General features: G+C 38.9%; 1 protein-coding gene across 1 annotated transcript in view; it reads left to right on the top strand.

The window, feature by feature from the left end:
• The window catches only part of KLHL20 (kelch like family member 20), a 75,248-nt gene that overhangs the window by 41,469 nt on the left and 7,745 nt on the right, over positions 1–26,034 (top strand). The window contains exons 6-8 of the mRNA XM_024758824.1: positions 2,227–2,342; positions 8,397–8,580; positions 15,222–15,365. Of these exons, the coding sequence (XP_024614592.1) occupies positions 2,227–2,342; positions 8,397–8,580; positions 15,222–15,365 (444 nt within the window). The remainder of the gene's footprint in view (positions 1–2,226; positions 2,343–8,396; positions 8,581–15,221; positions 15,366–26,034) is intronic.

The raw sequence follows: 26,034 nt of genomic DNA, 5'->3' as shown, positions 1-26,034 counted from the left end.
TATTTATATTGCTTCCTAAATATTGTGTTTTTTAGTGCTGAAATCAAGGCAGTATTTAAGTGGTTTTTCTTCTGGGCTAGGGTCAAAAGGAGATGGAAAAAGAGATGACTGAACTTACAGTATTCCATTCCATTAGTTTTTTTATGTGTGGTATTTATTGGTGTAGAAGTGGCAATAAAGAGGTAGATTTCTAAGATTTAATGCAAGCTTGAGTTTGAAGAGGCAGTTCTCTGCTAATACATCTTTACTTGAGATAAATAATGCTCTTGACTCCATCAAAAAAGTGTATGAGGAGCACTTTTTCATTCCATCACATATGCCTGGTTAGGGAATAGGATCAGCCTTGCTTTCTGAGATCGTGGACAGAGTTAAAGGTCTACTACACCCCTAAAGTAGCTATGGAAAGATTTCCACTAGAGCTTGATGAAGCAGTTTCATGTTTTTTTGACTGAAAGAAACTCTAAATGCTTTTACATGACAAACAAACAGAACACCTACTTTATTGGGCTATCTCTGTACTATATACAAAATCTAATAAACTACTTTTCCACTTGACAGATTTTAAGGTTCAGTTTCAAATCATAAACCATACGGTGTTTTTAACTATTGTTTCCCAGCATGTTCCATATATAAAAATGAAAGAGTGAGTCAGAACTCTCTTTAAACTATACCAACCTTTGGATCTCCTTTTGTGACTAAAGAAACTTGTTCTAGAATCGGGAATCTCTAGAACAGAGATAGGACATATAGATTCATTTGCATTTCTTCTATAATCTGAAGTGTGTTCCTTTAACAGGAGATGTTAGAGGGGGTTTTAGGTGTTTTACCTTTTAAACTTAAAGACAAGTGGCAATTAATTCCCCCAAAATATTTATAACAGCAGAAGGAAAACCTCATGAACTATGGCTGCTGAAATCTGAAGAAACAATACAAAGGTGCCCCTCTCCCATAAAATAGAAATTGGATTGTACTGATTCCAATGCAGAAATTAAAGATACTTCTAAAGTCACTTTTAAAAGAAGCCTGTTCCTGATATCCTGACCTTATTCTTTACTAGCTGTGTGACCTTATTCAAGTTACTTAAACCTCTTTCTGGTACAGTTACTTTATCTATAAAATAGGGATAATAACAGTACCTATTCCACAGGGCTGTGGTGGAGATTAAATGAGTTAATATGTATTAAGCCCTTATTATTGTTACTATTAATTTTGTGTTGACCACTAAGTATTAGCTCTATAGTACTCTTTCTAGGAACCCTTGAACAACTTAATTAAAAACCAGTAATTAGGAGATCACAGTCTTTGTTTTTAGCTGAGGAAGCTAGAAAAAGTTCTTGGCCATCAGCTTGGGATTTTGGGGGAGTTTTGTTTGTTTTTGTTTTTAGCATAAATAAACTCAGATGAGGCCTTAGCAAAGCCATATACTGGAAGTACATTACTGGGTCATGCTGGGACTGGTCCAGCAGGAATAAATTACTCGATGTAATATAAAGTAAATAGAGAAATGAAAATATAGTGTAATTTAGGAAACACTTTCAGAGTTGAGAAAGAACAGAGTGACAGATTGACTTTGCACTAGTCACACATTGAATCACTCAAAGGACTCAAGTGAAATAAGTACATAAATAGTTTGAGTTAGGATATTGTATTTAACAAGTGTAATTACTAGGTTCTTATAAAGTACCTTAATAGAAAAAAAAAAAAAACTGTGTTCATCCTCAGTAGACTTGTTGAGAATAAACTATTCATACAGTACCAGATAGAAAATTAATATTAAATGACAATAGTGTTTCTTTTTAGCAATCCAATTTTTGACCTAGTTTTGTTACTTTAGCAAATATCTAGTGTCATGGCTGATGTGCTACTTTGCCAGTATCCTGCAAAATCTAGTAAAATTCATTAGAAAGCAGTAACTATGCAGGCTGATAATTAACTTGTAATTTTTAGTTTCCCATAAGTTATTGTTAGCATCAAGCATGTTGAGTTTTAGGCTAAATTTGCGGTAAGATATGAAGTCATGATGGAAATACCAATCAATTCACAGCTCACAGTGTGACTGGCATCATTGCTGTCATGTTTGTTACCTTTTTAATGTTGGCTGGCATTCATGATTTGGCTTGATTTATGCTTGCTCCCCTTTGCCATCTTACATATTCCTTAACCATATTGGGATTTGACTAACAATATTATTTAGACATCTGGAATAACGGCAGAATTTTTCCACAGAGACTTGGTAGATGAGGCTAAAAACTATCTTCTATTGCCTCAAGAACGACCACTAATGCAAGGACCAAGGACAAGACCACGGAAACCTATTCGATGTGGAGAAGTACTCTTTGCAGGTTTGGATCTTAATACACTGTGACTAAACCGAATATTTTCCCACTTGAGAGACTGTCATTTGAGTATCCTTTGGTCGGTTGTGATATCTGTAAGAAATGCATAATAATTTATGATGTGGACTTCCCTGGTGGTCCAGTGGTAAAGACTCTGTGCTTCCACTGCCTGGGGCACAGGTTCAGTCCCTCGTTGGGGAATTAAGAACCAGCATGCTGTGCAGCACATAGCCAAAAAAATAAAATATATTTTTTTAATTGTAAAAAAAAATGTTCACACCTTTTAAAAACAAACAAAAAATAAGTTATGATGTATCTTGACTCTTAACTCATGATCCAACACTGGTGCTCTCCAAAAGAGTGCTGCATTTTTATATAAATCTAAAAATGTCATGCAGTGGATGTTTTGTTATAATAAATCATATGCATGAATTTTATATTCCAGTGTGCCAGTCACCTCATAATTACATGGAACTGTCAAGAAACATTACCTTACATTAAACAGTTACACTGTTTCCTAGCTCTCCTGAGCTAGACTGAGCCCAAGACATCCTGCTGTATCATTCTGCTCCCACTGTCTGCCCCTAAATATCTGAGAACTTTCAATCTTAGATATTTCACTTCTGTGCACATAAATTCAGCTCTCTTAGTCACTTGAATAACAACTTTCTCACTGTTTGGTAAAACTTCTCACTAGTTCTGTCTTAGTCCGTTCAGACTGCTATAACAGAAAACCATATACTGGGTGGCTTATAAACAACAGAAATTTATTTCTTATAGTTCTGGAGGCTGGCAAGTACAAGATCAAGGTGCCGGCAGATTTTGGTGTCTGGTGAGGGCCCACTTTGTCCTTCTTCATAGACTCCGTCTTTTCATCTTTTGCTATGTCCTCATGTGGAGGAAGGGGCATGGGAACTCTCTGAAGTCTCTTTTATAAGAGTACTAATTCTATTCATGGTGGCAGAGCACCTCCCTAAGGCCTCACCTCCTGATACCATCACATTGAGGAATAGATTTCAATATATGAATTTCAGAGGGACACATTCAGTCTATAGCAAGTTCTTTCTCTTCAAAATTTTTTTCAAATCCTGATTCATGGAACTAGCTGGAACCTATTGTATTCTTTGTATTTATGCTCCCACATTTCAGTAATTCCATGGCTATTAAGTGTAGGCTTCCTCGGATTCTGTTTGATATGTTAAGTGTTCTATTCCTTTTCATCAGGGAATTCTATGTAATCACTGGGGCATAGTATCCTTTCCCTTCAGCCTAACCACTTGCCTATCTTTTTCCCTTCAATTTTATTTTCTCTTGGCCTGTGGGAATGTATTTTCCCTTACATTTTTAGAAGAAAAATTTGATAATTTATGTTTGAGATCTCCTTTTTAAATTTTTTCATCTAAATTTCTTCACATAGAGGACTGTAGCATTTCTTCAAGAAGAAAATTGATGCCACATTTTCTTTTTCTGTCTAATCCTCATCGGGCTTTTTCCTTCTCTTTTGAAAGATTCCTTCATTCCTGTTTTAGATTTCAAACTTGATTATTAATTCATCATGTACTGAATTCTCCCATACTCTCAGTATCCTATGTCTCTTGTTTATTGTTATTAATAGAGTTATTTCTATTATCATTCTTATTTATTCCTATGACTTTCATTCCTATATATGCATGCACAGGTACATATTCACATACTCATGTGAGTCTACTTGCTTGCATGCTCACACCTATGTACATCTGCCTCCTCACTCCCACATACCATCTATAGTTGCCATAAATCGGTGAATAAATTCATTGCCAGATCTGGTTAAGTTCCCAGGGAGGTCTTTATAACATTTGTTTAGCTTTGTCGGTTAAACTAGATAAATTATATTGTTAAATGTCTTTTATTTATAAAAGTAGTTTATGTGCCAGCTCCCTATACATACAAGAATGCTATAAATTACATCAGCGTTTCTGTTTCCCCAATTATGAAAGTCAGTTATCTATTTTTTTTTTAATTAGAAGGATGCAAGATCTAATTATTTGGTACCTAAGGTTTATTTTCATGATGTCATGTTGGTTTCAGGAATTCTAGTACTAGTAGGGCCATCTTTGTGGAGGTATATCCATTGTTATCAAGATCTATTAACTATTTTATTTGGCTGTTATGGTACCTGGAGAAGGGATGACAGTATACTACTGTTTCATCAGCCTCAGAACATTCTGGCAGTGAATTAAGAACTAGATTAAGGAAGAGGGGAGGATAATGGGAACTCAGGAGAAAATGGAACAGAAGAGAGCCTTCCTATGATCAAAAGCTAGAAACAAAGCCAAATAGGTTTATGGAAAGCACAATACATTTCAGGTCCAGGGTTCTTTATGGATTCAGTGGGGGTTACCAATCCAGTGGAACTAGACAAGGTACACCTTTGGGGATGCTGAGAGACAATAATGTAACTCCATTAAATAGAAATTTAAACTTGACTTGAATTACTCAACAGCTGCCATCTTTATCCTGCTGGTTCCTACCATATTCTTCCAATATAACATGATTATAAATTGTCAGGTGCCATGTTTTCAATGTGTAACCATCTTCACTAAAATCTCATTTGCCTCTGCTGATTAAATCATGGTATTAATGAAATCACACTTTGCCTTCTTTAGAAGCCAGTTAAATTGGATCAATTTCATGATCTCAAACTTTTTTTTTTGTTTTTTTGGCGGTACGCGGGCCTCTCACTGTTGTGGCCTCTCCCGTTGTGGAGCACAGGCTCCGGACGCACAGGCTCAGTGGCCATGGCTCACGGGCCCAGCCACTCCGCAGCATGTGGGATCTTCCTGGACCGGGACACAAACCCATGTCCCCTGCATCGGCAGGTGGACTCTCAACCACTGTGCCACCAGGGAAGCCCCATGATCTCAAGCTCTTGCTAGTAATCTCATAATTTCATATTGCTGATTGGGTATCTGATTCCTCTACTATATTTTTAACTACTTCAGAGCAAGGACCATTTCTGATTTATTTTTGTAGTTTCCAGATTGTATAGCAATCTTGTCAGAGCAGGCATCAATAAAGATTAATTGCATGCTGTTGATCCTAAGGAACACTAGTGAGAAATTAGCATCGACCCATCATGATTAATGGAAAAGGAAAATTGGAAAACAATAATGGATTGCTAATGTCAGTTTGTGCATGAAAGATAACCTATTTTTATTTTTTTTTTAATATTTAATTTATTTATTATTTTTGGCTGCGTCGGGTCTTAGTTGTGGCATGTAGGATCTTCGTTGCGGTATGTGGGATCTTTCATTGCAGCATGGGCTCTTTTTTTTTTTTTTTTTGCGGTACGCGGGCCTCTCACTGTTGTGGCCTCTCCCGTTGAGGAGCACAGGCTCCGGATACGCAGGATCAGCGGCCATGGCTCACGGGCCTAGCTGCTCTGCGACATATGGGATCTTCCCGGATCGGAGCATGAACCCATGTCCCCTGCATCGGCAGGCAGACTCTCAACCACTGCGCCACCAGGGAAGCCCCAGCACGGGCTCTTTGTTTCAGTGCACAGCCCTCTCTCTAGTTGTGGGGTGCGGGTTTTCTCTCTGGTTGTGGCGTGGGCTCCAGAGCACCTGGGCTCTGTAGTTGTGGTGCACAGGCTCCAGAGCATATGGGCTCTGTAGTTTGCAGCACACGGGCTCTCTGGTTGAGGCACACGGGCTCAGTAGTTGTGGTGTGGGCTTAGTTGCCCCGCAGCATGTGGGATCTTAGTTCCCTGACCAGGGATTGAACCCGTGTTCCCTGCACTAGAAGGTGGATTCTTTACCACTGGACCACCAGTGAAGTCCCACAATAACCTATTTGTAAATAACACTTTTTAAAAAGTTTTTCTGATTATAGAAGTGAATACACATGAAATATAGAAATATTTGTTAACACAGAAAAACATAAAGAAGAAAAGTTAAATCGTCTGTCACCTCTTTTCCACTATTAAACTAAAAGTTTCCTTTTTCATTTGTAGAGAAAAACCATTAGGTCTTTTTCTTACAACTGTATTGGTTTTCCCTGCTTTCTCAGTCTTTTTATGCTATCCAGATCTGACCTCTATTCTTGAGTGATACTGTTCCACTGACATTATTTTAGATCTTGACCCACCTGTCTCTACTTAAAACTTAATCCTTAATTTGCTTTGGTTTTTATTGCAATTTTTTCATTATCTTTGGAATGCCAAATTACCAGTTCTCACTTAACTTTGGAAAATTGAGTCTTCATTTCTTCATCCTGGAAGCCTAAGATCAAATCTATAATCTCAGTAGTTTTATTACTCAGCATTTTACTCCTACTGATGTCTTCTGGTTTGTCCTCTTGTTTTCCATTAGGTTTCTTGATTCTTCTCAATTCTGTGCTTCTTTTTTGTTGGGGCTTTTTTTTTTTTTTTTTAGTATTCAGTTCACTGATCCTTATTCCAGACACTTTGTGAAAGTTGCCTACTTTAAGGTAACACTTTTTGATCAAATCTGTCTGTGAAGTAATTCTTTTCACAGTCAACATCTCATGCATATAAAACTATATGTCACCTTTTCAGCAATATTTTTTCTTAAGTACATCACTTAACACAAATTGAGAGTTCTCACAGCAGAAACTATGCATACACTTTATCTTGCTAAGTACAGTGTACTGGCTTATAATAATAACTTAGCTAGTTCTGTCCCCGTTATGCCATCACCTGCTGCCTTGGAAATCATAATGCACATAAAATTGCCATGAGGCAGTGGAATTGAACAACTTTTTCCTTTGCTTTTTTCCCCAGGTCACAGGAAAGGTTTAAATTTGATTTCCTAACGGCCTATTTTTTTTCTTTAGTATCAAAGAACACAGATTATGAAGTGATATTAACTTGATTTGGAGCCGTGTAATCCAATAAACAGCTGGTTTTAATAGCTTTCATTATAAATTGTGCCTGAGGTTTAATAATTAGGCTGTTTGATTTGTCTCAAGTGCTTATAACCCTCACATTTGCAGCCAAATTTTATGTTGGAAGTTAAGATGTTTTCTCTGATATTGAAACTCCAGGCATATATCCCAGAACAGAATTCAAATTTAAGCAAATTAATATAGACAAAACTTACTGTGATGTAGTATTAGTTGAATATCCTAATTTAAATGAAATCATAATAAAATGTATACAGCATATTGAGATTTGAAATAAGGAATGAGTTTTCAAATCCACCAGAAGAAGGTTAGAAACATTCGCATTTTATTCTGGCTCAGGAAGTTACTGAGACCTCCAAGAAACCATTAGTTTTCAAATGTTTTGAGGTTAAGTTATCCTTAGACTTCACTTTTTAAGCTCCAGAATCTAGCTCTTATTTTAGATTGAAATAGAGATGATTTTAAAGAATAACAAATTAAATTTATCTGCTATAATTACACTTTTTTTCAGGGAACACTCATAGAAGCTTTATTGAGCTCAGTTTGAACCTGTTATTCTGAGTATTACTTACTTATGAAAAATGTAATTTCTTCAAAATGTTTTCTGATCCTGAATGTCATGTTGGATATTGTAGAATTCAGTACAGACTGCAGATTAAACAGAAGGCAAAACATTTTATAAGTCTTAAGAATTTTTGTATTTAGTCACAAGATGAGGTCATGAGCAGATGAGCCGAAATCCCTCTCACCTAATAGAATAAAAGAAATTTTTTTTTTAAACAGGCTTCTGAGGTATGGTTCTTCTTTTGGTTTTTGATAATACATTACATTTATGTAGAGGCAACAGTCAAGCCCTAGTTTTCTAACTAAATTCAATGTTCTAGCCATTAAATGCCACATTACTTCCCAATATAATTTGAATTGGTGTCCTTGCCCTCCTCTGTAAAATGGACCTAATACTAACTTATTTAGAAAATTCTAAAGATTATAGCAATCCCAGTGGAATAAGTAAAAATCATAACTTATGTTTTAACCTGCTTCTAGAGGCGTTTGGTAAGTCCAAGCATTAGGACTTAACCAAATAAAAGTTAGTAGTGAGTGATACATTCTATGCTTTAGGACAGGTATTCTCCTGACCATTTGTTACTTCCCCAGTTGGTGGTTGGTGCAGTGGAGATGCCATTTCCAGTGTTGAACGATATGATCCACAGACCAATGAATGGCGAATGGTAGCTTCAATGAGCAAAAGGCGATGTGGAGTTGGGGTCAGTGTTCTTGATGACCTGTTATATGCAGTAGGAGGCCATGATGGGTCCTCTTATCTCAATAGTGTTGAAAGGTAAGTAGGGTCAATTTGAAATTTTTTTCTCTCCTATTCATATTGTTTTGTTTGAGATGTTAATTTGAAACAGATGTAACGTGTTGCTTTAGTTTTGTGTCTGTGGCACTAGCTGGCAGCCTAGACCACTTACTGTGACATACAAGTCCTTTATGATCTGACCTCCACCTGTTTCTCCAGTCTGTCTCCCCTGGCACACCACTATTCCCTAAACACGCTAGTGCAGACCCACCAAATTGTTTGCAGTTCCTTAGACATGCTGTCCTCTTTCGTGCCTCTTTGCCTATATATATGCATGCTGTTCGTTCTTCCCTGGAATATCTTTTCAAGATTCAAATGTTACTTCTTATATAAAGCCTTCTCTGGCACCATAGAGACAGGTTAGTTACTCAGTCCTCTGATCTTTCACAAGTATTTTGAACATACTTGTACATATCACATTGGCTGTAACTGTTTATTGAAATGTCTTTTCCCATATCTGTGACAATGCCTGGCACATTAGAAACCTACAATAATTTATTTTTTAATAACTTCTAGGTTCTTGTTCTCATCCAATCCTTTTTCATTCAGCTGTGTTCTTGATACTTACCAAACATATCTATGAAACTCTGCAGCATATCAAGATCTAGAGATACAGATTGTATAGTTGGAAAGAAAAAACAACAGAGGGATCAGCTCCATAGAAGTTTTTAAAAAAAAAAAGCACACTTAAAAACAAATTGAGTTAACTAAATAAGGGTGGACATGATTACATATTTACAACTTAATAACAGTGAAGCCCATGAATATCAAAATGTGTGGTCTGCAACTAAAGTAATATTCAGAGGCAGATTTATATACATTATAACTTATGTGCATTCATTTGAAAATAAGAAAGACGGGAAAATAAATCATGCTTTTAAATAAAAAAGTTATAAAAAGAGCAACAAAGCCCAAGAAAATAGAAATTAACTGGAAAGAAAAGTTAATGAAATTAAAAACAAATATATAGCTACAAAAAGAACAATTTGATAGTATTTTTTTTAAATTAAAAATGAAGAGGGGGACCTTCAAGATGGTGGAGGAGTAAGACATGGAAATCACCTCGCTACCCACAAATACATCAAAGATATATCTACAAGTGGAACAACTCCTACAGAACATCTACTGAATGCTGGCAGAAGACCTCAGACTTCTCAAAAGGGAAGAAAATCCCCACGTACCTGGGTAGGGCAAAAGAAAAGAGGAAAAACACAGACAAAAGAATAGGGATGGGACCTGCACCTCTGGGAGGGAGCTGTGAGGGAGGAAAAGTTTCCATACACTAGGAAGCCCCTTCACTGGCGGAGACAGGGGTCGGGGGGGGAAGCTTCAGAGCCACGGAGGAGAGCACAGCAACAGGGGTGCAGAGGTCAAAGCAGAGAGATTCCTGCACAGAGGATCGATGCCGACCAGCACTCACCAGCCTGAGAGGCTTGTCCGCTCACCCACTGGGGAGGGTGGGGGCTGGGAGCTGAGGCTCGGGCTTCAGAGGTCAGATCCCAGGGAGAGGACTGGGGTTGGCTGCATGAACACAGCCTGAAGGGGGCTAGTGCGCCACAGCTAGCCAGGAGGGAGTCTGGGAAAAAGTCTGGACCTGCCAAAGAGGCAAGAGTCCATTGTTTTGGGTGCACAAAGAGAGGCAATTCCTTCCCTCTGTGCCCACAGAAGGCAGAGCACTGCCTAAGCGAGCTCCAGAGATGGACGCAAGCTGCGGCTATCAGCTTGGATCCCAGAGATGGGCATGAAATGCTAAGGCTGCCGCCACCGTCCACTAAGAAGCCAATGTGCAAGCACAGGACACTATCCACCACCTGCCGTGGGAGCCTGTGCAGCCTGCCACTGCCAGGGTCCTGTGATCCAGGGACAACTTCCCCAGGAGAACACACAGCGCGCCTCAGGCTGTTGCAATGTCACACTGGCCTCGGCTGCCACAGGCTCGCCCCACATTCCCATTATGACTACCGTACCCCTCCCTCCACCCAGCCTGAGTGAGCCAGAGCCCCCTAATCAGGCGCTGCTTTAACCCCCTCCTGTCTGAATGGGGAAAAGGTGCCTCAGGTCTTGGTGGGGAACAGATGCCTAAGGGTGACCTACACACAGAGGTGGGACCAAAACCAAAGCTGAACCCCAGAAGCTGTGCAAAGAAAGAAGAGAAAGGGAAATTTCTCCATGCAGCCTCAGGAGCAGTGGATTAAATCCCGACAATCAACTTGGTGTACCCTGCATCTGTGGAATACCTGAATAGACAACAAATCGTCTCAAAATTGAGGTGGTGGACTTTAGGAGCAACTGTAGACTTACGGTTTGCTGTCTGCAGCTGACTTGTTTTTGATATTTATGTTTATCTTAGTTTAGTTTTTAACACTTGTTATCACTGGTGGATTTGTTTATTGGTTTGGTTGCTCTCTTTTTATAATTATTATTTTTTATGTTAATAATTTTTTTTTATGTACTTTATTTTATTTTACTTTATTTTTTTCTTTCTTTTTTCCTCCCTTTTCTTCTGAGCCATGTGACTGACAGGGTGTTGGTGCTCCGGCCTGGTGTCAGGCCTGAGCCTCTGAGGTGGGAGAGCCAAGTTCAAGACACTGGACCACCAGAGACCTCCTGGCCCCACGTAATATCAATCAACACTAAGACCCAGCTCCACTAACAGAGAACTATGCAGCTGATGAAGCAGCAAGGTAAAGACCCACCAGACCAAACAAATGAAGAGGGAATAGGAAGTCTACATGAAAAAGAATTCAGAGTAATGATAGTAAAGATGATCCAAAATCTTGGAAATGGAATGGAGAAAACACAAGAAACGTTTAACAAGGACCTAGAAGAACTAAGGAGCAAACAAACAATGATGAACACCACAATAAATGAAATTAAAAATTCTCTGGAAGGAATTAATAGAATAACTGAGGCAGAAGAACAGATAACTGACTTGGAAGAGAAAATAGTGGAAATAACTACTGCAGAGCAGAATAAAGAAAAAAGAATGAAAAGAATTTAGGACAGTCTCAGAGACCTCTGGGACAACATTAAACGCACCAACATTCGAATTATAGGGGTCCCAGAAGAAGGAGAGAAAAAGAAAGGGTCTGAGAAAATATTTGAAGAGATTATAGTTGAAAACTTTCCTCACATGGGAAAGGAAAGTCAATCAAGTCCAGGAAGCACCGCAAGTCCCATACAGGATAAATTCAAGGAGAAACATGCCAAGACACATATTAATCAAACTATCGAAAATTAAATTCAAAGAAAAAATATTAAAAGCAGCAAGGGAAAAGCAACAAATAACATTCAAGGAAATCCCCCATAAGGTTAACAACTAATCTTTCAGCAGAAATTCTGCAAACCAGAAGGGAGTGGCAGGACATGTTTAAAGTGATGAAAGGGAAAATCCTACAACCAAGATTACTCTACCCAGCAAGGATCTCTTTTAGATTCAAGAGAGAAATTAAAACCTTTACAGACAAGCAAATCAGGGATGCAAGGATTCTTCAATATATGCAAATCAATCAATGTGATACACCAAATTAAATTGAAGAATAAAAACCATGGGATAATCTCAATAGATGCAGAAAAAGCTTTTGACAAAATTCAACACCCATTTATGATAAAAACTCTCCAGAAAGTAGGCATAGAGGGAACCTACCTCAACATAATAAAGTCCATATATGACAAACCCACAGCCAACATCATTCTCAGTGGTGAAAAACTGAAACCATTAAACCATTTCCTCTAAGATCAGGAACAAGACAAGGTTGCCCACTCACACCAGTATTATTCAACTTAGTTTTGTAAGTTTTAGCCACAGCAATCAGAGAAGAAAAAGAAATAAAAGGAATCCAAATCGGAAAAGAAGAAATAAAACTGTCACTGTGTGCAGATAACATGATATTATACATAGAGAACCCTAAAGATGCTACCAGAAAACTACTAGAGCTAATCAATGAATTTGGTAAAGTAGCAGGATACAAAATTAATGCACAGAAATCTCTTGCATTCCTATACACTAATGATGAAAAATCTGAAAGTGAAATAAAGAAAACACTCCCATTTACCATTGCAACAAAAAGAATAAAATACCTAGGAATAAACCTATCTAAGGAGACAAAAGACCTGTATGTAGAAAACTATAAGACACTGATGAAAGAAATGAAAGATGATACAAAGAGATGGAGAGATATACCATGTTCTTGGATTGGAAGAATCAACATTGTGGAAATGACTGTACTACCCAAAGCAATCTACAGATTCAGTGCAATCGCTATCATATTACCAATGGCATTTTTCACAGAACTTGAACTAAAAGTTTCACAATTTCTACTGAAACACAAAAGACCTGAATAGCCAAAGCAATCTTGAGAAAGAAAAATGGAGCTGGAAGAATCAGACTCCCTGACTTCAGACTATACCAAAAGCTACAGTAATCAAGACAGTATGGTACTGGCACAGAAATAGAAATATTTATCCATGGAACTGGATAGAAAGCCCAGAGATAAACCCACGCACATATGGTCACCTTATCTTTGATAAAGGAGGCAGGAATATACAGTGGAAAAAAGACACCTCTTCAATAAGTGGTGCTGGGAAAACTGGACAGCTACATGTAAAAGAATGAAATTAGACCCCTCCCTTATACCATACACAAAAGTAAACTCAAAATGGATTAAAGACCTAAATGTAAGGCCAGACACTATAAAACTCTTAGAGGAAAACATAGGCAGAACACTCTATGACATAAATCACAGCAAGATCCTTTTTGATCTACCTCCTAGAGAAATGGAAATAAAAACAAAAATAAACAAATGGGACCTAAGGAAACCTAAAAGCTTTTGCACAACAAAGGAAATCATAAGCAAGACGAAAAGACAACTCTCACAATGGGAGAAAATATTTGCAAACGAAGCAACTGACAAAGGATTAATCTCCAAAATATACAAGCAGCTCATGCAGCTCAATATCAAAAAAACAAACAACCCAACCGCAAAATGGGCAGAAGACCTAAATAGACGTTTCTCCAAAGAAGATATACAGATTGCCAACAAACACATGAAAGGATGCTCAACGTCGCGAATCATTAGAAAAATACAAGTCAAAACTACAATGAGGGGGCTTCCCTGGTGGCGCAGTGGTTGAGATACCTCACACTGGTCAGAATGGCCATCATCAAAAAATCCACAAGTAATAAATGCTAGAGAGGGTGCAGAGAAACAGGAACCTTCTTGCACTGTTGGTGGGAATGTAAATTGATACAGTCACTATGGAGAATGGTATAGAGGTTCCTTAAAAAACTAAAAATAGAACTACCATATGACCTAGCAATCCCACTACTAGGCATATACCCTGAGAAAACCATAATTCAAAATGAGTCATGTACCACAATGTTCATTGCAGCTCTATTTACAATAGCCAGGACATGGAAGCATCCTAAGTGTCCATCGACAGATGATTGAATAAAGAAGATGTGGCACATATATACAATGGATTATTACTCAGCCATAAAAAGAAACAAAATTGAGTTATTTGTAGTGAGGTGGATGGACCTAGATTCTGTCATACAGAGTGAAGTAAGTGAGAAAGAGAAAAACAAATACTGTATGCTAACACATATATATGGAATCTAAAAAAAAAAAAAAAAAGGTTCTGATGAACCTAGGGGCTGGACAGGAATAAAAACAGACATAGAGAATGCACTTGAGGACATGGGGAGGGGGAAGGGTAAGCTGGGGCGAAGTGAGAGAATAGCATGGACATATGTACATTACCCAATGTGGAATAGATAGCTAGTGGGAAGCAGCTGCATAGCACAGGGAGATCAGCTCGGTGCTTTGTGACTACCTAGAGGGGTTAGATAGGGAGGGTGGAAGGGAGATGCAAGAGAGAGGGGATATGGGATATATGTGTACGTGTAGCTGATTCACTTTGTTATACAGCAGAAACTAAGCAAACATTGTAAAGCAACTATACTCTAATAAAGATGTTAAAAAAAAATGAATATACTCTTTGCTCCATGATTCTGCTTCTCATCATCCATTGCACAAGGAGAAATATACAAGGGTGATCACTGTTTTTAATAACAAAATGTCACAATGTAAGGATACATCAATAGAAATATGATTTAAATAATATATGGCACACACAGTATAATTAAATAGTTCAAGAGAAATCTAGAGCTATACCTATTATGAATAGATCTCAGAAATATATTGAGTGAAAAAGCAATGCATAATATGTGGCATTACTTATGTACAGAAAACATGCTTGCATATAAAGAAATATATATATGTGGATAGATATATACCTATTTAAAAGAATTTTACCGAAAAATCTTGAAGGATGTACACCAAATCAAAATGGGAAAAGAACAGAAGTTGGGTGGAACTCAAAGAGAATTTTAGCTTTATCTATAACATTCTGAAAAAAATTTTTAAAGAAAATATATTTATATGTAACTTTTTAAGTAAAACTGAATTTCAAAAACTATATATAAATTAGACTATCACATATTTAGTTATTTATCAGCCCATATTTCGGGAAAGAATATATATATCATATATCATTGCATGTATAAACATAGCCCTCTTTGTGTAATACGAACTGTGTTCTTGACATGTTCTCTGCAGGTATGACCCCAAAACAAACCAATGGAGCAGTGATGTTGCTCCTACAAGCACCTGCAGGACAAGTGTTGGTGTGGCTGTGCTTGGAGGCTTTCTCTATGCTGTGGGTGGCCAGGATGGAGTGTCTTGCCTCAACATCGTTGAGAGGTGATTTTTTTTAAAGTCATTTTCAGTTTTTTAAAAGAAACAATTTAGGACACTAGGGATTCACTATTCAGTAGATTTCCCGTGGGCTTTAAGGCAAAAGTTTTCAGTTAACTTTAAAGTCTAGGAAGATGAAAGATATAACCCAATTTTTTAAATTATGTGTTACACTGACTGAGCCTAGCATTGAAGTGTTGGAATCATATTTTAAATTTCATTTTATATATGATATCAAGGATACCACTTCTGAAATCTGTTCTGATTTTTTTTCCCCAATAATTGGAATAACTTTGCTCAGACTTCCTCCAGAAAAAATGATTAAAGCAATCATTCTTTGTGTAGCATACCTTATAAAACTCCAAGGTATTTTGTATGTGGCTTCTCATTAATTCTTTTTTTAAGTTTTTATTTATTTGTTTGTTTATTTTGGCTGCGCTGGGACTTTGTTGTGGCACGCAGGGTCTTTGTAGCAGGGCTTCTCTAGTTGCGGCATGCAGGCTCAGTAGTTGAGGCATGCCGGCTCTCTAGTTGTGGTATGTGGGATCTTAGTTCCCCAACCAGGGATCAAACCCAGGCCCCCTGCATTGGGAGCATGGAGTCTTACCCACTGGACCACCAGGGAAGTCCCTGGCCCCTCTCATTAATTCTTGAAGTTGAAATCTTGGTGGGTTGCCATAATTTACTGTATACTTTTTTTTTTCTTTTTGTCTGCGTTGTCTTCGTTGCTACACATGGGCTTTTCTCTAGTTGTGGACAGTGGGAGCTACTCTTCCTTGCCGTGTGCAGGCTTCTCATTGCAGTGGCTGCTCTTGTTGCAGAGCACGGGCTCTAGGTGCACAGGCTTTGGTAGTTGTGGCTTGCAGGCTCTAGAGCACAGGGTCAGTAGTGGTGCATGGGCTTAGCTGCTCCACGGCACGTGGGATCTTCCCAGACCAGGGCTCGAACCCGTGTCCCCTGCATCAGCAGGCGGATTCTCAACCACTGGGCCACAAAGAAGAAAATGGAGTAACATATTTTAGATAGGGAGGGTGGAAGGGAGATGCAAGAGGGAGGGAGATGCAACAAAGAATTCTTTGTTGGGTGGGGGAGGGGCTGTCCTGTGCACTATAGGGTGTTTAACAGCATCCTTGGCCTCTACCGATTAAGTGCCACTAGTACATGCCTGGTTGTAATAACCAAAAATGTCCCCAGACGTTGCCACATGTCCTGGGGGGTGGGGTTGGAGGCACAATCACCCCAGTTGAGAACCAGTTGTGCTAGAGCCATCTAGTCACTAGGAACCCTCAAAATTGACCAGCCAAGATGGCTTTCCAGGACAGGGCCCACACTTCTGGGAGCAGAGTCAAAATTGAGCAGGACAAGGACAACAGATACAGTGAAAAGAAGGCCAGGTTAAAAGTAGGAGTATTGAATAAAGCCAGTACATCTCAGGAGGCAAACCACTATATTTTTTAATGCTACATGAAAAAAAAAAAAAAGAGGGAACTCCATGAAACTGGAAATATTAGCACAAACCACTCTTTCTTCTAAGAGTTCAGGAAAACTCATTTCATGTAAAAATGAGGAACAGAAAGGTATTGAGGCTAGATCCCATTAAAGTTAATATATGAAGAGAGAATAAGCAGCAATTACGTCTCTATAGAGAATGAAAGCATACCAGAAAGATACAACTACAGAACAGATCAAAACTGTAATCAACTATTTCAAAAATATGCTAAAAGGCATTAGGAAAACAGTGCAAGATATGAAAACACACAAGTCAGAATCTGAAAAGCTCAGAAATGAGATGACAAAACTCAAAAAAATATTAGAAATGTAAGAAAAAATCACTTTAGAATGAAGGGTTAAATTAGAACAAATAAGCAAAACAGATAATGCCAAAAGACAAATAGAAGGTGAAAAAGAGGAAAGTTTTAAAGTCAAAAAGAAATAAAGAGGTAAAAAGGATTTGAGAGACAGCAACAAATATTGAAGACAGGTAAAAATCCACTGTGCAGATAATAGGAGTCCATGAAGAAGAAAATGAAAACAAGGGAACAGAGCAGATGCTAAAAACTGTGATTCAAAATTATTTTCCTGTTGTAACTTTTTAAAAATTGAAATGCTTTATTGAAATAATACACTATATCCTCTGAATACTGACCCAGAACAATGAACACTAAGATATATTCTAATAAAATTACTGGACCTTAAAGAAAAAGGAAAAAAATCCTTTAGTTATCAACAAAAAAATACATGTTACTTATAAGGGAAAAAAATTTAGATTATTATCAGATTTTTTCTTTTTTCGGTATGTGGGCCTCTCACTACTGCGGCCTCTCCCATTACGGAGCACAGGCTCCAGACACGCAGGCCCAGCGGCCACGGCTCACGGGCCCAGCCGCCCCACGGCATACGGGATCCTCCCGGACCGGGGCACGAACGCACGAACCCACGTCCCCTGCATCAGCAGGCGGACTCCCAACCACTGCGCCACCAGGGAAGCCCCTATTATCAGATTTTTTTGAATCAATACTTTATGCCAGAAGAAAATGGAGTAACATATTTTAGATATCCAAAGAAAATGTAAGCCAATGATAAGCCAATGATTTTTTACCTAGAGAAACTGACCTTGAAGTATAAAAGGCACAGACAAACTGTTAACATGTAAGAAATCAGGAAACGTTGTTCCCATGAGTTCCTGAGGAATCTACTAGAGAACAAGCTTCAGAAAAATTACTAGAGAGAGATTGACAGAGGACTAATAGTGAACATGAAACATACAGTAAATCTGAGAACTATGACTAAATAAGGGTTATAAGAGAGTGTAGTATGCCCTGGCTGTATCGTCACTCAATGTAAATTAGTTCAACTATTTTTTAAAGTGGGGGAAGAATGGGAAGAGATATGCAGAAAGAAATTTTAATTCTCAGGAATAGTGAAATGATAATATTGCTATTTTAAGACTGCTATGTGTATAATGTGGAATAAAGGAAATGAGTATAGGTTATTCTGATTCTGTCCTCTTCTGTGTCCTTGAAAACCAGGAAGATACGGAAGAATATGGATGTAAAATAGAAGAGTTTAAGTAAAACACCTTGTGCTGAATTTGAGTTAAATTTTTCTTAAAAAAAAATTATATTCTAGCTCTATCAACTGAAGAGGCCTAGAAATAATGACCAGCCAAGTCAGTGAACATCTCCACTCCCTGACTGTCTTGAAATTCCTTTTCCCACTAGAAGAAACCAGGGCTTCTTAGAGAAATGTCTGATTCCAGATTTAGGACAGGGAATGTATAGATGAGCCTGGACCATCTTTTCATACCAGATAGCAAGCAAGCTATCAAAGACTACTAGATATCAAAAAGATTCAAGAGTCAATTTGAAGATGTTCCACTGACCAAAGATGACACAATTTTAACCTTAAAAGAGATAATTGTAATTGATTAAAATCAAATAAATATATTTAAATCTATGGGTTCCTGTTGGTATTTTAAAAAAACCTAATTAGTTACCTTTGGAAGATTTTATTTATTATCTTGAAAACTAGTAAGCATATATCCAGGCTTTCTTTTACCAACTATATCACATATGAATTGGGTAATAAAATAGTAGGAAACAGAGGCAGAGAGAGAGAGAGAAAGAAACAGAAGCAGAGAGAGAGTGAGAGAGAAGGAGAGGCAAGAAGCGGGGAGAGAGAGAGAGGATCCATAGATAAGAGGATTGTTTCTTTTTATAAAGTATTCCAGCAAAAGAAAATAAAGGATAGAATATCACCATATTGCAACACTCAGTAAATTAATGCACCTAGGAATTAATAACAGCTCCTAACACACCGCCTTCTGTAGTGTTGCCAAAGGGACCAAACGTGGTTTGATCTAACCTCTGAATCCAGCTGCCAGTTTGCAGAACATACAGAGGACAGGCCAATGTGTAGAGCTGCACTGTAAGTGTACAGTCGATCAAATCCATATTGTGGGCGAAGTTGCAGGTCAAATGCCCAGGTTCTAAAACATGAATGAATTCTGGGAGTGGGGAAGGGAGAAGGAGAATAGAGGAAAAACCTGTAGAAAAAAGGAGACTTTTTAAAAATATGAAAAAGTGGTCCAGTTGTTAAGACCCCGCGCTTCCATGGCAGGGGGCACGGGTTAGATCCCTGGTCGGGGAACTGAGATCCTGCATGCTGCGTGGCACGACCAAAAAATAAAAAAATACAAACTAAGTAAATAAAAATACAAAAAGAAATTAATAAGTAAGAGTAAGTGTCTAGGGATGTACACGTGGCTGATAAAACTATAAAGAAATGCAAGGAAGTGATTACTGTAAAAGTCAGGATAATGGTTACCCTGCCTGGGGGAAGGTTTTGAGATTGGAAAGGGACACGTGGAAGGGCTTCCAGTGTGGCAGGCAAAGTTATTTTTCTTGGCCTGGATGGTGGTTATAAGTAGACTTTCTTTATAATAACTTACTAAACTATACATTTGTTCTTGTGTGGCTTTCTGTATCAATATTTTATTTTACAATAAAAGGGTTTAAAAAGTTATGCAAAGGCTTTTGCTTCTAAGTAGAATGCAATAAGTAGTGACAGCCATCATTCCCACTGCAACAACTAGGAAAAAATGACAAAGTACAAATATCATATTTTTAAAATCATCAGAGACATGTAGAAGTAACAAGGACTAGATGAGCTAAGAGTCCACTGAAGAAAGAGCCCATCTTATGTGAGCTGAGATCATAAGCTATTTTCTTCCCAAAAACATTTGCCAAGTTTTAACATGGGTTGAATACTGGACTTGGTCTAGGCAGAGGGGTTCTCCTGGAGGAGGATAAATCAGGGGACCTTTTGACAATCATGTAGGCTGGCATGACAGATTGGATTCTGGAACATACTTTTGTTTTTCCCAGTGGGACGTTTGCTGAGTGCTGGGATAGCACAGGAGAGTAGTGGACCAGGTTAAGTGAAATCTCATACAATCTTACAGTGCTTAGAAGATAAAGTCCTACTATAGGGAGGGGCCTGCAACAAAGACAAGACATCTCATCCTTGAGACATTTAAAAACAAAGGTGGACTGAGTCTAACTAAAGCTCAGTTCCTTTTTTTTGAAAAATATTTTTATTGGAGTATAGTTGATTTACAATGTTCTGTTAGTTTCAGATGTGCAGCAAAGTGAATCTTTATACATATACATCTATCCACTCTTTTTTAGATTCTTTTCCATAGGCCATTACACTTATACAGCAGGTTCCCACTAGCTATCTATTTTACACATGGTAAGGTATTTATATGAAACCTAATCTCCCAATTCATCCCACCCTCCCCTTCCCGTGCTGTGTCCACATGTCCGTTCTCTATGTCTACATCTCTATTCCTGCCCTACAAATAGGTTCATCTGTACCATTTTTCTAGATTCCACATATATGCATTTATATATGATACTTGTTTTTCTCTTTCTGACTTACTTCACTCTGTATGACAGACTCTACGTCCATCCACCTAACCACAAGTAACTCAATTTCATTCCTTTTTGTGGCTGAGTAATATTCCATTGTACATATGTACCACATCTTTATCCATTCTTCTATCGTTGGACATTTAGGTTGTTTCCGTGTCCTGGCTACTGTAAATACTGCTGCAGTGAATACTGGGGTACATGTGTCCTTTTGACTCATGGTTTTCTCAGGGTATATGCCCAGTAGCAGGATTGCTGGGTCATATAGTAGTTCTATTTTTAGTTTTTTTAAGGAACCTCCATACTGTGTTCTCCATAGTGGCTGTATCAATTTACATTCCCACCAACAGTGCAAAAGATTTCCCTTTTCTCTACATCCTCTCCAGCATTTATTGTGTGTAGATATTTTGATGGTGGCCATTCTGATGGTGTGAGGTGATACTTCATTGTAGTTTTGATTTGCATTTCTCTAATAATTAGTGATGTTGAGCATCTTTTCATGTGCCTCTTGGCTGTCTGTATGTCTTCTTTGGAGAAATGTCTATTTAGGTCTTCTGCCCATTTTTTTTTTCTTTGCAGTACGCGGGCCTCTCACCATTGTGGCCTCTCCCATTGCGGAGCACAGGCTCCGGACGTGCAGGCTCAGCAGCCATGGCTCATGGGCCTAGCCGCTCTGCGGCATGTGGGATCTTCCCAGACCGGGGCATGAACCTGTGTCCTCTGCATCGGCAGGCAGACTCTCAACCACTGCGCCACCAGGGAAGCCCCTTCTGCCCATTTTTTGATTGGGTTGTTTGTCTTTTTAATAGTGAGCTGTTTATACAGTTTGGAGATTAATCCTTTGTCCATTGATTCATTTGCAAGTATTTTCTCCCATTCAGAGGGTTGTCTTTTCGTCTTGTTTGTAGTTTCCTTTGCTTTGCAAAAGCTTTTAATTTTCATTAGGTCCCATTTGTTTATTTTTGTTTTGATTTCCATTACTCTAGGAGGTGGATCAAAAAGATCTTGCTGTGATTTATGTCAGAGTGTTCTTCCTATGTTTTCCTCTAAGAGTTTTATAGTGTCTGGTCTTACATTTGGATCTCTAATCCATTTTGAGTTTATTTTTGTGTTTGGTGTTAGGGAGTGTTCTAACTTCATTCTTTTACATGTAGCTGTCCAGTTTTCCCAGCACCACTTATTAAAGAGGCTGTCTTTTCTCCATTGTACGTTCTTACCTCCTTTGTCATAAATTAGGTGACCATATGTGCATGGGTTTATCTCTGGGCTTTCTATCCTGAACCATTGATCTATATCTCTGTTTTTGTGCCAGTACTATACTATCTTGATTACTGTAGCTTTGTAGTATAGTTTGAAGTTGGGGAGCCTGATTCCTCCAGCTCCATTTTTCTTTATCAAGATTGCTTTGGCTATTCAGGATCTTTTGTGTTTCTGTACACATTATAAAATTTTTTGTTCTAGTTCTGTGAAGAATGCCATTGGTAGTTTGATAGGGATTGCACTGAATCTGGAGATTGCTTTGGGTAATATAGTTGTTTTCACCATATTGGTTCTTCCATCCAAGAATATGGTATATTTCTCCATCTGTTTACGTCATCTTTGATTTCTTTCATCAGTGTTTTATAGCTTTCTGAGTACAAGTCTTTTGCCTCCTTAAGCAGGTTTATTACTAGGTATTTTATTCTTTTTTTTGCAATGGTAAATGGGAACGTTTCCTTAATTTCTCTTTCTGATTTTTCATTGTTAGTGTATAGGAGTGGCAGAGATTTCTGTGCATTAATTTTGTATCCTGCAACCTTACCAAATTCATTGAACTCCAGTAGTTTTCTGGTGGCTTCTTTAGGATTTTCTATGTATAGTACCATGTTATCTGCAAACAGTGACAGTTTTACTTCTTTTTTTGCAATTTATATGCCTTTTCTTTCTTTTTCTTCTCTGATTGCCATGGCTAGGACTTCTAAAACTATGTTGAATAAGAGTGGCGAGAGTGGACATCCTTGTCTTGTTCCTGATCTTAGTGGAAATGCTTTCAGTTTTTCACCATTGAGTATGATGTTTTCTGTGGGTTTGTCATATACAGCCTTTATCATATTGAGGTAGGTTCCCTCTATTCCCATTTTCTGGAGAGTTTTTAATCATAAATGGGTGTTGAATTTTGTCAAAAGCTTTTTCTGCATCTATTGAGGTGATCATATGGTTTGTTAATATGGTGTACCACATTGATTGATTTGCGTATATTGAAGAATCCTTGCATTCCTGGGATAAATCCCACTTGGCCATGGTGTATGATCCTTTTAATGTGTTGTTGGATTCTCTTTGCTAGTATTTTGTTCAGGATTTTTGCATCTATGTTCATCAGTGATATTGGTCTGTTATTTTCTTTTGTTGTAGTATCTTTGTCTGGTTTTGGTATCAGGGTGATGGTGGGCTTCATAGAATGAATTTGGGAGTACTCCCCCCTCTGCAATTTTTCGGAAGAGTTTGAGAAGGATCGGTGTTATCTCTTCTCTAAATGTTGGATAGAATGCACCTGTGAAGCCGTATGGTCCTGGACTTCTGTTTGTTGGAAACTTTTTAATTACAGTTTCAATTTCATTACTTGTGATACGTCTGTTTATATTTTTTAGTTCTTCCTGGTTCAGTCTTAGAAAATTGTACTTTTCCAAGAATTTGTCCATTTCTTCGTGGTTATCCATTTTATTGGCATATAGTCATTTGTAGTAGTCTCTTATAATCCTTTGTATTTCTGTGGTGTCAGTTGTGATTTCTCCTTTTTCATTTCTAATTTTATTTATTTCAGTCCTCTCCCTGTTTTTTTCTTGATGAGTCTGGCTAAAGGTTTATCGATTTTGTTTATCTTCTCAAAGAACAAACTTTTAGTTTTATTGATCTTTGCTATTTTACTTGTTTCTATTTCGTTTATTTCTGTTAGAAAGAATTAAAAAATAAAAATAGAGATGAAACAACAACCAGAAGGTAAAACAGAACCACAGTAGTAAAAAGGAGGAAAAAAAAAGCGGAAAAGGCCTTGACTCTGGGGGGTGGGGTTTAGGTGGTGGGTGGGGCCTATGCTTAGATCCCACAGGGCTGGATAAGGCCCTAGGAGGGTGGGGCCTTAGGCTCAGTGCAGCAGCAGGGGCCCAGGAGTGCCTCTGGCTTTGGAAGGTGGAGGACCAGGTCCAGGACCCCAGCAGGCTCCCTGGGCCCGAGAGGGCAGGGGAAACGCTAGGCGAGTTCCCCCCGATCCTCCAATCCCTGGAGTGCCCCGCCCCATTCGCCTCTCTTCTTCTTCCCCGCCTCCTCCCTCCTATGCCCCTAGGACCCACAGATCCAGAGGGGGCCCCAGAAGGCAGGGGACCAGACCAGGAAGCCCAACAGGCTTTCCGGGGGCAAGTGGGCAGGGGAAACGCCCTCTGTGCCTCCCTGATTCTCCAATCAAAGAGGGCTTCGGGGCTTCCTGGTGGTGCAGTGGTTAAGAATCCGCCTACCAATGCAGGGGACATGGGTTCAAGCCCTGGTCTGGGAAGATCCCACACGCTGTGGAGCAGCTAAGCCCATGTGGCACAACTACTGAGTCTGCACTCTAGTGCCTGCGAGCCACAACTACTGAGCTCGTGTGCCACAACTACTGAAGCCCATGAGCCTAGAGCTCATGCTCCGCAACAAGAGAAGCCACTGCAATAAGAAGCCCACGCACTGCAACAAAGAATAGCCACAGCTCGCTGCAACTAGAGAAAGCCTGCGTGCAGCAATGAAGACCCAACACAGCCAAAAATAAGTTAATTAATTAAAAAAAAAAAAGAAGCCTCCACCCTGTCCTCCTCTCCTCTTCTCCCCCTGCCTCCCTCCTACGCCCCTAGGACCAGCATGGCCCAGAGGGGGCCTCAGAGGGCAGAGGACCTGGCCCAGGAACCCTGCAGGCTTCCCGGGGCCTGATTGGGTAGGGGAAATGCTAGACTTGCTCCCCCTGATCTCCAAGCCCCCCAAGCGTTCCTCCAGGTATGGGAACCCCTTCCCCCTCCCAGCCACCCCTCAGGGGCGCCGGTCCTGTCTGGCCTCCACTTCTCATCCCCCCTTACTCCCCCTGACGTCCTACCCGGCCTCTCAGGGGTTCCTCCCATCTCCTTGGGCATCGAGGTCCCCTACCAGTGTCCGGCCAGTGCCCTAGTTGTGGGGAGGCATGAACTCCATGTCCTCCCCTGCCGCCATCTTGACTCTGCCCCGTAAGTTTATTTTCTACATCTGTAACTCTATTTCTGTTTTGTAGATAAGTCCATATGTAGCCTTTTTTTAGATTCCACATATAGGCGATATCATATTTGTCTTTCTCTGTCTGACTTACTTCCATCAGTATGACAGTCTCCAGGTCCATCCATGTTGCTACAAATGGCATCATTTTGTTCTTTTTTATGGCTGAGTAATATTCCATTGTATATATGTACCACATCTGCTTTATCCATTCATCTATCATTGGACATTTAGGTTGTTTCCATGTCCTGGCTATTGTAAATAGTGCTGCAATGAACATTGGGGTGCATGAACCATTTTGAATTATGGTTTTCTCCAGATATATGCCCAGGACTGGGATTGCTGGATCATATGGTAGCTCTATTTTTAGTTTTTTAAGGAACCTCTATACTTTCTCCACAGTGGCTGTACCAGTTTACATTCCCACCAACAGTGTAGGAGGGTTCCCTTTTCTCCACACCCTCTCCAGCATTTATTGTTGTAATTTTTTGATGATGGCTATTCTGATGGTGTGAGGTAATACCTTATTGTAGTTTTGATTTGCATTTCTCTAATAATTAGTGATGTTGAGCATCTTTTCATGTGCCTCTTGGCCATCTGTATGTCTTCTTTGAAGAAATGTCTATTTAGATCTTTTGTCCATTTTTTGGTTGGGTTGTTCATTTATTTGATATTGAGCTGCATGAGCTGTTTGTGTATTTTGGATATTTTCTCCCATTCTGAGGGTTGTCTTTTCGTTTTGTTTATAGTTTCCTGTGCAAAAGCTTTGAAGTTTAATTAGGTCCCATTTGTTTATTTTTGGTTTTATTTTCATTACTCTAGGAGGTGGATCAAAAAGATCTTCCTGCGATTTATGTCAGAGGGTGTTCTGCCTAGGTTTTCCTCTAAGAGTTTTATAGTATCTGGCCTTACATTTAGGTCTTTAATCCATTTTGAGTTTATTCTTGTGTATGGTGTTAGGGTGTGTTCTGATTTCATTCTTTTACATGTAGCTG

Source organism: Neophocaena asiaeorientalis, unplaced genomic scaffold (assembly GCF_003031525.2).
Source record: "Neophocaena asiaeorientalis asiaeorientalis breed wild unplaced genomic scaffold, Neophocaena_asiaeorientalis_V1.1 scaffold182, whole genome shotgun sequence".
NCBI classification, from domain to species: domain Eukaryota; kingdom Metazoa; phylum Chordata; class Mammalia; order Artiodactyla; family Phocoenidae; genus Neophocaena; species Neophocaena asiaeorientalis.
Note: the sequence above shows the minus strand (reverse complement) of the source record. Positions and strands in the feature narration are given on the sequence as shown.